At 37.5% G+C, this 12,241-nt stretch overlaps 1 protein-coding gene across 4 annotated transcripts in view; it reads right to left on the reverse strand.

Moving 5' to 3' along the window:
* Positions 1-12,241, reverse strand: part of CD47 (CD47 molecule) — a 91,749-nt gene that overhangs the window by 22,190 nt on the left and 57,318 nt on the right. For all 4 annotated transcript variants that reach the window (XM_045001852.1, XM_045001851.1, XM_045001850.1 and 1 more), the window contains 2 exons: positions 8,717-8,806; positions 7,122-7,220 (listed from right to left, as the gene is read on the reverse strand). In XM_045001852.1, the coding sequence (XP_044857787.1) occupies positions 7,122-7,220; positions 8,717-8,806 (189 nt within the window). The remainder of the gene's footprint in view (positions 1-7,121; positions 7,221-8,716; positions 8,807-12,241) is intronic.

Here is a 12,241-nt window from a genome sequence, read left to right on the forward strand (position 1 = left end):
GTGGTTAGTAAACTTATTTTTGCACTATTCTATGGACTGCCTATGAGATCTTACTATGCTAATGAACGATAACTTAGATTGCTGTCATAAGTTTGTGTTTTGGGTGAATTACTTATGAATTTCAAAATGTTTATGTTTAAAATATAATTGACATGTTAGTTGTGGGAGTATTTATCAATTATATTTTTACTGTTACCACTGCACTTCTGAAATGATTTTTTATTGCTCAATATAATCAAATATACTAGGTGAAGATTTTCTGTTTAAAAGTAGTTTTATTATGCATTTATTAATTTTAACATTAATTTTTTTTCAAGCTGTTTGGTATGTTTGAGAAAAGAATTTAAATAGATGTAGATAATCCTAATGATTTATTTTCACTATACAACTGGGTTTAGAATAAACTGTATCATTTAAACAGTGGTACAAACAGCTGCAGTAGGAGGAATCTTTCATTTACCCCCCTTTTTTTTTTTAAAAGCAGGGCACTGAATAATAGTGAGTGAGTAACTTTTTTTACCATTTTATTTCAGGGTCCGCTTATATATAAGGGGCTAAGATCATCCATCATCTGAATGTCTACAAGTTCAGAGCCATCTGCTGGTAGCACCAGCAGTGCTGCAACTGAACATACATCAGACGATAAATTACCTGTATTTAAAACAAACAAACAAAAAACAAAAACAAAAACAAAAAAAAACACCTTCTCTTCATCATCCAGTAAAATCATGGATGAGTTTGTAATCAGGACCAGCTAGTTCCATCAAGACTCCATAGACTGCTCAGTTCATTTATGCAACAAATTCTCCCTTTCATCTTGTTCGGAATAAACATTTCAATGACATGCTTCAATATTAAGATGAGGCTCCACTCCGCAGAGCAGACATTACTGAAAGGTTGCTGGATATAGTGTATGAGAAGGAAACTGAACAGCGTGCAAAAAACATTGACAAGAAATTCTTTAATCTGGGTCTTGATATAGGAAAAGCCAATAATATGTGCTTGTGTGGCAACAAAAGATGGGATTGTCTACCTTATAGAAACAACTGGTACCCCAGAATACTTAAAAGTATTAAGAATACTTAAAACTAAAAGTAGCAGCAGCAAAAACTGTAACAAACTGTGAACAAAAATTCAAGTGTCAAGTGCATAGCTTTTCACAGCAGCTATCCTTTAGTCCTATGTTGACTAATTTGACTGAAGAGAAATGTAGAAGATATGCTAATAAGTGTAGCCTTGGACAAACTGCAGAAAGATAGCTGCTGTATTGCTTTGGAAAGTCAACAGACACGGAAAAAAGAAATATTCAGCAACAAAGTTAAATTTCAGGCAGTAAAGAAATGGATGGATCAAGCACCTACTCCACCTCATTTTCTTGCCAATATTCTCAATTAAAAAACGAGGAGGGAGTGGATGGGGTCAACAAGTTCTAAAAGTTTGAAGGACAGCCACAGTAACTTAGGAAACTACTGTCATTTTCAAGAGACTTGGGCAAGTAGGAATATAAGCTTCAGTCACTTGGACATATTCCAAAATTTTTCCAGACTGACCTGAAATAATCAGTTTAATTCACTGATTATTGTTAATCCCTTTGTTCCTTTAATAATTCATTTAGTTGTAAATGTGAAACATGTTTTGATAAAAAGTTTATGTAGCCAAAACATTTAAGGTTGCTTTGTTTAATATGCTGTTTTGTGTTAATTAAATTTCAGTTACCATCCTAATGCAGTTTGTCACAAATCATGAAGAAAAAGTTAATCATCTAGTAAATAAGCAATATATCAGTCACCATTTTCTAACATACTCAAAATGTACAATTAATAAAGATCTGAAAATAGTAAGCTATATAACTGCCTAAATAAATGTATATTGGTATAGCATACCCGAGGCAGCAAAAAGAAGAACCAAATCTATTCTGTGTAAAGACTCTGTTTAGTTGAAAATCAACATTTAATAGTTATACGAACAAATGAGAATGCACTTTTCTTTAGAAAATAACTGAAGGACAAATGGAAAAATTGATTAAAATAAATTATTTAAATTGAGACTTTCCACTTGGTGATTTAAATCGCTTTGATTTAAATCAATCCACCCTGAATCAAAGAATAATTATCAATGGTTCACTGTCAAACTGGGTCCATATATCTAGTGGATCCTCACAGGGGGTCTGTCCTGGGTCCAGTACTATTTTATATTTTCATTAACGAAATGGGTAGTGGAGTGGAGAATATGCTTGTAAAATTTGTGGAGGATACCAAGCTGGAAGGGGTTGCTAGTACTTTGGAGGGCAGTATTAGAATTCAAAATGACCTTGATAAATTGTTGGTCTAAAATCAACAAGGTGAAATTCAATAAAGACAAGTGAAAAGTACTACATTTAAGAAAAAAAGATGAAATGGACAACTACAAAATGGGAAATAACTGGCTAAGCAGTAGTACTGCTGAAAAGGAATTGGGGGCTTATAGTGGATCACAAATTAAACATGAGCCAAAAAATGTGATGGAGTTGCAAAAAGGCTATTATCATTCTCGGGTAATATTAACAGGAGTGCTGTATGTTAGATACAGGAGGGGCAATTGTCCAACTCTATTTGTCACTGGTGATGCCTTAGCAGGAGTACTGTGTCCTGTTCTGGGATGGCACACTTTAACAAAGATACGGACAAATTGGAGAGAGTCCAGAGGAGGGAAACAAAAATTATAAAAGGTTTAGAAAGCCTGACCTCTGAGGAGAGGTTACAAGAACTGAGCAAATTCTGTCTTGAGAAAAGATGACTATAGGGGGGCCCAATACCAGTCTTCAAATATGTTAAGGGCTGTTATAAAGAGGACAATGATCAATTGTTCTCCATGTGCACTGAAGGTAGGACAAGAACTTTAATCTGCAGCAAGGGAGATTTGGGTTGGATATTAGGAAAAGCTTTCTAACTATAAAGATAGTTAAGAACTGGATTAGGGCTTCCAAGGGAGGTTGTGGAATCCCCATCATTGGGGGTTTTAAGAACAGGTCAGGGAAACACCTGTCAGGGATAGTCTAGGTTTACTTGGTCCTGCCTCAACACAGGGGCTGGATTAGATGACCTTTCGAGGTCCCTTCAAGCCCTAAATTTCTATGATTCTATAAGACATTTGGAAAGATAAGCAAACATATGTTTAAATTTTCTCAATTAAAAAAAACGAACTTTGAAATAGAAGGTAAGGCGGCTCCTTTGTGGTATGCGACTTTAATTTCTGATCCTCTATTTCAAGTAATTTTACTGGAATAGGAAAATTGGTAAAACATGGTTGAGCAAGTGATCTCTCTTCCAGCTCACTGACTCTATATGAAATTCCTAGGGGAATGCCTCTAGTCAGTCCACCTTTTCACAGCTATTGTTATGGCTCCTTTACCAATCAACCTATGTAGAAACATTGATTCTATCAAGAAATTTCAACTCCTACCTTCCTATCACAAATTACCCATCTTCCCTTTAACCATTTTTACTGATGGTGCCAGGGTGGATTTGATTTAAATCAAATTGATTTAAATATGATTTAAATCACTAGTCAGGAAGACTTGATTTAATCATGGATTTCTACATAAAAGTGCATTCTTGTTGGTTGTTATAACTTTAATACATATTCTTCACAACTCAGAGATAGATGTAGGTTTCATTTTTAGAAGGTGCACACTATAAATTTTTTAAGTGATTTATTTTCAAACTTTTCAAATTAGTTTTACAGCTATATCAGAAAATGAATGATTGTTTGGTTATTTCATTTACCAAAGGTAACTGAAGCAGATATTTATTAAGTCATTGGGAGGTGAACTATCTCCAATTCAATAGGTTAATCATTAATATTTGGAGGATTTTCTTGCCATGCTATATTAGGAGATCATCTTTAGACAGACATTTAAACTGTTTTATTTAACTAAAACAACGTTAGCAAACATATAATATTTTAACAAAACAAGCATATGAATTTTTGAATTAGTTAAACATTCAAGTTTTTAAAATCAGGTTTGTTGTTAATTGTTTTTAAGTAGTTAAATGAAATATTAAAAAAAATTAAATCAACTATGTCAGCCAAGTCAACATGAGAAGCCTAAAATATTGGCTTCTGCAGCTAACTCAGTCATCTTCACCTTCATTTTCCTGTTTGTTCATAATCTGGAAAAGAAAAACAAGCTTTCCTGCTTTTTCAGGTCCCAAACGATTTCTCAATTGGGAATTAATTAGTCCAAAGGAAGAAAATATTTTTTTTACACCAGCAGAAGAAGATACTGCTGTTAAAAGTGAGATCATCACTTCAACAGTCTCTGAATCCAAGTACTTAAGTGACTTCCACCAGTCCACTGGTGTGACTTTCTTTAAAACATCAGCAGCAGACATATATATCTTGAACGGTTTACTTTTAGCTCTGAAGTTTATTATAGTTGGCATTATGGAAGGATGATCGATGGATGCCCATGTCATAGCCAACCCCTCGTCTTCAGCAGTTAAGGTTTGACTCTGGTAGCGAGTACTGAGAAATCTGCAAGAAAATGAGCTGACGATAGCGCCTGTCCCATTGGTTTTTTTAATGCTTGTAATTTAACTTTGTCATTGCATATTTCTCTTTTTAAGATCTCACTCAGTTCCTTCCAAATGTTAACCGCGTCAGCAATAAAACAGCTTTCCATTCATTTTGTTCAAGGCTACAGAAATAGGCTTCAGGGTACTCAGCATGTGTTCAACATTTCTCTTAAGCCCAATGTTGAGAACTTTGGCTGTGACAGTGACATCTACTTTTTCACGATTTTGTTCACAAATTCTCATCAGATTAGGCCAGTTCTTGATATAGTGCTCAAAACAGTCCACTACTGAGTTCCATCACATGTCTTGTGGGAGAGTTAGCTTGGTTCCTCCCACTTTTTTCAGAGCAGCTTCTGCAAAGTGGTTGTTACAGAAGTATTTTGGATTTTCAACATTAGCCTTTATTTCTGGAACACTGAAGTCTTTGGCTAAGAGGTGCATCAAATGAGCACTGCAACAGTATGTTATTAGCTTGGGACTCTCTTCACTCTCTTCTAAATAATTTCTTCTCATTTTGGATACATTTGCAGATTGTTTGTGACCAAGTTGCATACTGGACACTTGAATTTTTTTTCACAGTTTGTTATAGCTTTTACTGCTGCTACTTCTTGTAAGTATTCTGCTGTGTGTGCATTTCCTGATGTATCAATTCTTTCTGTAAGGAAGACATTCCCTTCTTCTGTTGTCACACAAGTACATACAACAGGATCCTTGTGGACATTGCTCCACCCATCAAAACTCAGGTTAACAATTTTACCCTCTAGACCTTTTTGCACACTGCTCAATTTCTCTTTCATACACTTTATCCAGCAATTTGCCTGCAACATCTGCTCTGTTGGATGGACTATATCCTGATCTTAATGACTGAACCATGTTAATGAAGTATGGTTCTCAATCATACAGAAAGGAGAGTTTGTTGTATAAACAAACCGGGCAATTTTTTCATTACCTCTTTTTGTAATCTTTTAGTTCTTATCACAAATGGTTGTTTCTAGATGATGGAGATTTTTTTTTTCTTTTTGCTACAGGTGATAGATATTCTGTGGCTGTGTGACATACATGATGTGACTGAAACACTATCATTGGCAGATAACTCTGAAACTATACAAAATGATGGTGATCTTGAAGGTGGATAGTCGTCAGAATCCTGTATGTTGGGGACAGATTCTCCTAAACAAAATAAGTCAATGCAGTGATTTAATTATTATTACCATACTGCTCATTTAGTATTACTCATTGCATTCACTGACACTCAGTACTACTTTAAAGGTGAAATTGTAAAAGGAAGATCTGCCTATTTCAGCTATTTATTTTTTAATCTGCATCTAAAATGATATTACCAAATAGTAACAACTATATTTTTACTCAAACATGAGAATTCAAGAATAGTCCAGAAGTATGAAATAAAAAAGCTTACCACCTGAAGAGCCTGCATGTTCAGACATGTTCCTTTCATCATCTTCAACACAGTTTCCTCTGAGAAGGAACACTTCTCATTATCTTGTTTCATTCAGGCTACCAGGCCTTGCATTTCTTTGTTGCACTGTTTGCATTTTGCACGCATGCCTGTGTTACCCTCAGGTAGAGGAACTTCATTAAAATATTCCCAAATTGGGTCTCTTTTATGACCTGCTGTCATTATAGGTTTTTCCTTCTAGTGAGAGAATGGTATGGTAGATCTCAAATCAATGAAGGCTACACTCTGAAAGACCTCAAGACTTCTGGAATATGCTGCTCAAACAGTTTCACTTTTGTTTCTATTGCCTGTCCCTCCCTTCTCACATTTATCTTCAGACTTCTTCTCCTTGTCCAGATCTATTCCACCCCCAACAATCTTCTATTCAGTGAACTTTTTGAAACTTTGCACTTTTATTAAGAGGTAATGGATTGACTCTGTGTACACAAATTTGCAGAGGGACAATAGGGTTGAGGTCTGTTATTTCTCACCTCTATATATTATTTATTTATTTAAAAACATTTTTGCTGTTAAACATGTTATCTCTGGAGACACAAATCCACAGTTTGAGAACTGCAAAACTAAGCATCTCTGATGGCATCTTCTAGACTGAGCACTGAGTCCCATTGGGTAGACAGAAAGATTAACCTAAATAATCTATACAGAAGCCCCTGGAATCCAATAAAATTGGGTCCCTAATCCATGAACTATTGGAACTCATTTACAAAAAACTTTTCTTAAACATTACATGAATACATTGTCTCATATTATAGAATTAGAATTTATCATCCCTATTCCATGATGAGATATCTGAGCTATAATGTATCTTAATTAAAACTATCTTTAGATTGTTTTTCCTCAAAAAGCATTTTATCAAAAAAATTCGATTTAAATTAAAAATTCGATTTTTTTTTTAAATCATTGATTTTTATCCACCCTGGATGGTGCACAAAAATTCAGTATTATACCAACTAAAACACAGATGAGTAAACTACTGGCCTGATTTTCAGAGGTGCTGACAACACGCATTTCCCAATAAAATCAACCTTCCGTATGCTTATCACTTCTGGCCACTAATACGTTAGATGACAAATAATTATTACACTTACCTGAAATCAAAAGACTAAAACCAACAACAGCAAAAACTGTGATGACAACTCCTGCAATAATTAAGCTGATCTTCAGAAGTGTAGTTTCAAATTTTGATACTAAAGGAAAAGGAAAGTCAGAGAGATAATTTGTTTAGAAATGAATTATCATTCACAAGAATACACAGCTTTTAAATTATGACCATGGTCAGAAAAAGGATCCCTTTAAGAATGGCACCTTAATGTTGTACATCTTTCCAGTTGTCCCTGCAGTACTGACAGCAATAAAACTTGAGGTAAGTATCCTAGATAAATTCCTAATCACAAATTAATTTAGCTCCTGCCTACCACAGGGCACAAGTCAACTTTCATTGACTTCACTGTATCAGAGGGGTAGCCGTGTTAGTTTGGATCTGTAAAAGCAGCAGAGTCCTGTGGCACCTTATAGACTAACAGACGTATTGGAGCATGAGCTTTCGTGGGTGCATGCATCCGACGAAGTGGGTATTCACCCATGAAAGCTCATGCTCCAATATGTCTGTTAGTCTATAAGGTGCCACAGGACTCTTTGCTGCTTTTATTGATTTCACTGCAAGCTGGATTAGTTCCAAGTGGAACTCCTTACCTGAGGAGGTTGTGAAGGCTAGGACTATAACAATGTTTAAAAGGGGACTGGATAAATTCATGGTGGCTAAGTCCATAAATGGCTATTAGCCAGGATGGGTAAGAATGGTGTCCCTAGCCTCTGTTCGTCAGAGGATGGAGATGGATGGCAGGAGAGAGATCACTTGATCATTGCCTGTTAGGTTCACTCCCTCAGGGGCACCTGGCATTGGCCACTGTCGGTAGACAGATACTGGGCTAGATGGACCTTTGGTCTGACCAGGTACGGCCTTTCTTATGTTCTTATAAAACCCTTTTGCCACTTCAATTAGATATGCTTAGTCTTCATTTCTTTTTTCTTTTTCTTTTTTAAAAATTGCATTATGAACTGGTTGTTGAGGTGATTAGGATGCTAGCCAAGGATATGGAAAACCTGCATTCAGTTCTCTGCTCAGACACAGACTTCCTGTGTGACTTTCGACATCTCATAGATTAACAAATTCCAAGGCCAGAAGGGACCACTGTGATCATCTGGTCTGACCTACAGGCCTTAGAATTTCCCTGACATAATTCCTAGAACAGATCTTTCAGAAAAACATCCAATTTTGATTTAAAAATTGGCAGTGATGGAAAGTCCACCATGACCCTTGGTAAATTGTTCCAATGGTTAATTACTCTCACTGTTTAAAATGTACACCTTATTTCAAGTCTCCATTTGTCTAGCTTCAACTTCCAACCACTGGATTGTGTTATATCTTTCCCCACTAGACTGAATAGCCCATTACTAAATATTTATTTCCCAGAGAGATACTTCTAGACTATAATCAAGTCACTCCTTAACCTTTTTCTTCTAAAGTGCAACCCAATCTGGCTTCTACTTTCCATCTGATTTTTTAAAAACACTAGATTCCATTTTCTGTTACTCCATTTTACCCTGCTGCTTCATTTATGAAAATGATATTAGCACTAACATTCAGCATTTGTAAAGAATTTAAACAAAATTTAATACTTACCAGTAACGGCAAACTGAATCCAATAAAACAAAATAGCCAAGACCATGAAGAGTATGATGAGACCATTTTCTACTGGTGTAAACCATGACACTGAATTGAGACACAAAAAGAGGGAAAGGGAACAGAGGGGTACATAAAATTTGAAGTTTTGGGGTTTATATTGTAAGTGCTCATTTTAGCCTAGTCTCTAGACTGCTTAACACTCTCTTTGCTACAAATTTTGAAAGCTATAACTACAATCTATGATCTTCTGATGTAATTGGGTAAAATATAACCGGCTGTTCCCTACTCATTCAAGATTCCAATTACTATAACTCCCAATTCAATAAATATATATTTTTCCTATGTCCCTTATCCACATCTGGACTAAGGAAGGCATTTGCAAGGTTTTTCTTCTTGTTTCACACATTTTACCACCACCACACATACTGGTATTTCTGCATTGATCTCTACTCATCAGAACGCTCTGATTTCACCTCTCTGTCTCTTGGTTGCCTTCCTCTCACTAATCTCTCATACCAGGTTGCCAGCCCTTCCTCAACGGTTCTGGATGGGAACAGAGCCAACTGAAAGTTACATTACTTTTGTCAAGAGCATGCTGCTATTCATGGACACAACATGCAAAACAGCAAGGAACAGAAGGAGAAGAGATTCTATCCAGGAAAAGTCATATGACTTTGTATGACACCTTCTGGCATGCATGCCTCCCAGTTACAGGACACAACAATTTCCAAAATATCATTACTTTGATAAAAGGCATGCATAAATTCTTGCATTTCTGCACTTAGCCTTCTTGGTTTAAATTCATTCACCAAAGACTAAAGTCTACCTTTTCTAAATTATCTTTACTGCTCCTCTATTCCTGCCTCTCCACTCAATGGAATTTTGCACTTTCAGCTACCACTGCTTAAAAAAAGTTCACACCTTCAGCTACATTGACATTGTCACACACATCCCTGACAACACAACTCAACAGCCATAATCCCAGCCCCAGAAGCAAAGTGTTAAGTACAACTACACCACCATTTTGTGGTGGGACAAGCTGCCACAGTCTTGACACCATGCACTGGACTCCTCATGGTTAGCAGGATGCTCAGCACTTCACATATATGCCAGTTTGGAGTTGCTAGACTCATTGCTGCATGGAAATAGGATAGTAGCAGGCTTGGGGCCTGATGTTCCCTGGAGGTATGGAGAAGGATGCTAGGAGCAGGGCCAGGATGAGGAAATCACAAAAGGGTTCAAAGACTTGGGGAGAGAGTTTGTGGGGAACAGGGGAACTATATCAACTTCCCTGTCACAGCAAGAGGCCTGACTCAGTAGGTGGTTTTATCGATGGGCCTCTGTTCGATCAATGACCATACAGCAGCAGCACAATCAGAAGTGATACACCCTGGAATTTTTGTGGAGAGCAGTACAGTAGGGAGCGTGATGAAATAAACGTATTTAATAACGTATTGTTCCAGATGATCTCTCTGTCAAGAAATATTGGACTTTGTCTTTTCCATGTAGCCAAGCACACAGGCTAGTGGATCTCAGAAGCCATTCCAATTTATCTGCCTTCCCACTTTGCCCCACAAATGCACACCGGGGTTGCCCATTAAGATGTCCACCGTCAGGGACAGGGCTACTAAGTCCTTCCCAAAAAAAAAACAAACAAAAAAAACAAAACACCATAGCCAAAAGAACGTTGTCAGTGAATATAACTGGGCACCAGACTCAGGTATCCACAAACATTTCCAGACACATAAAATGTATCAGCAAACCCATGTACCAGGATTTATTTATTCAGTCATTCTATCTGTACTGCATGAGAGAGTATTACACTACTCTACCAAGAAGGCAGTGTGATCCAAAGGTCAGGGCACTGGACTAGGAATCAGAGACGTTGTTCCTGTCTCTGAATTCCTGTGTGACCTTGGGGAAGTCACTTCACCTCTCTCTTGAACAATTTCCACCACTGTAAAATGAGGCTAAGTACACTTTTCTATATAAAGTGTTTTGAGATCTACCAATTGAAAGCACTACATAAGAGCTAAGATATCACTGTTGAGAATATAATTTTACAACTCAGTGATGCTAAAGTGAAGACTGGGATGGGATTTCCATTATAAACCCTTTTACAGTCACTTTTGTTAGATTTGTACATTGTGTCATTACTATTTTTTACCCTAAAAGTATCTTTGAAAATTAAATAAAAGCATAAAAAACTTTAAAAAAAAAAAAAAGCCAAGTAGTACATTACAAGAATCGTAATGTTACTTTGGGAACCTGAGTTGCCTGTCTTATCTGCAATTTAAAATCTCAGACTTAACTTTGTATTTACATTTTCTCACATATATTGTCAAATCCAGTCATCACTTTGCCACCACAATATTCTCCATTAACCAGGATTTTCCAATGAACACTTTGTCTCTCTTGGCTAGTGGTTCTTAATCCGTGGGTGCTTGTGGCCCAATCAGCACACAGCTGCAGCCCATGTGACATCCTTAAGGCCATACAGGTAGTATATATAGTGTGGTTTCAGCCCACATAACACATCTAGAGAGCTGCATATGCGGCCCACAATAGTAAGCAGGTTGAGAACCACCGCTTTAGGCATTTCTGCTGCCTAGTGGAAAATGAAATCATGAAATCAAGTCCAGTTCCTGTTCCCAATACCCAGTCTTTATGCGTCTTTCAAAGCCATGTTGCTAAACAAAGAAAAATGTAAGACCACTAACCAAATTCAATCTTTGGATATCAATGTTTCACACAGAAAGATAAGAGTTCTATAGCAGCGATCCTCTACCTTTTCTGTCCGACAGACAGCTCACAATGGTATAAACACATGCACTCAGCTGTCTACATAATAACCATCCCAGTCACACACTCTCCTTGCTCAACACCCCAGGAAGTGACGGGATTTTCTTCAGGAAGGCAGAGGTACTGTCCCTCCCATCTGAGGTTAGTGCAGCCTCTTCCCAGCCCCTTCCCTCTCCCTTCTCCTTATTCAGCATTAATGTCACTCCCAAATTAGCCAAATTAATTGTGTTGTTATTCCAGTTACAACAATGAATGACCTGACATCAAAAACCATTTTGAATTTGTTGCAAGGACATCAATTATTTCGTTCCCCTGCGTGGCTGGGAGCACCAGGCTTTGCGCTGGAAACAGCCTCTGCTCCATTAGTGGTATTTCAAAGCCCCAGTCAGGAGACTGGAGTATTTCATTTCATGCCATGGCAATTACCAGGGTGGCTGTTGTTAACCCCTGCAGCCTCTGATAGGCTAAGGCTGCTCTTTTGTTTGGGACTGGGTTGGTACGCACCTTGCATGTGTGTGGATTAACTTCTCTGGGGCTACTTGTTTAATCAGGGATGGTCTCAAGCTGGGGCTTCCTTTGACTTGCAACATTGATTTCCCCTCACTCCCCCTCCCCAGCCACTACTGAGCCACTGGGGATTCCCTCCCTGCTGGATGCGGCTGGGGAGCTGAGGGGGATTCACACCCCCGCTCGCAGCAGCTGGGGAGCCCGCAGGGACTG

This window comes from Mauremys mutica, chromosome 1 (genome assembly GCF_020497125.1).
Source record: "Mauremys mutica isolate MM-2020 ecotype Southern chromosome 1, ASM2049712v1, whole genome shotgun sequence".
In the NCBI taxonomy this organism is placed as follows: Eukaryota; Metazoa; Chordata; order Testudines; family Geoemydidae; genus Mauremys; species Mauremys mutica.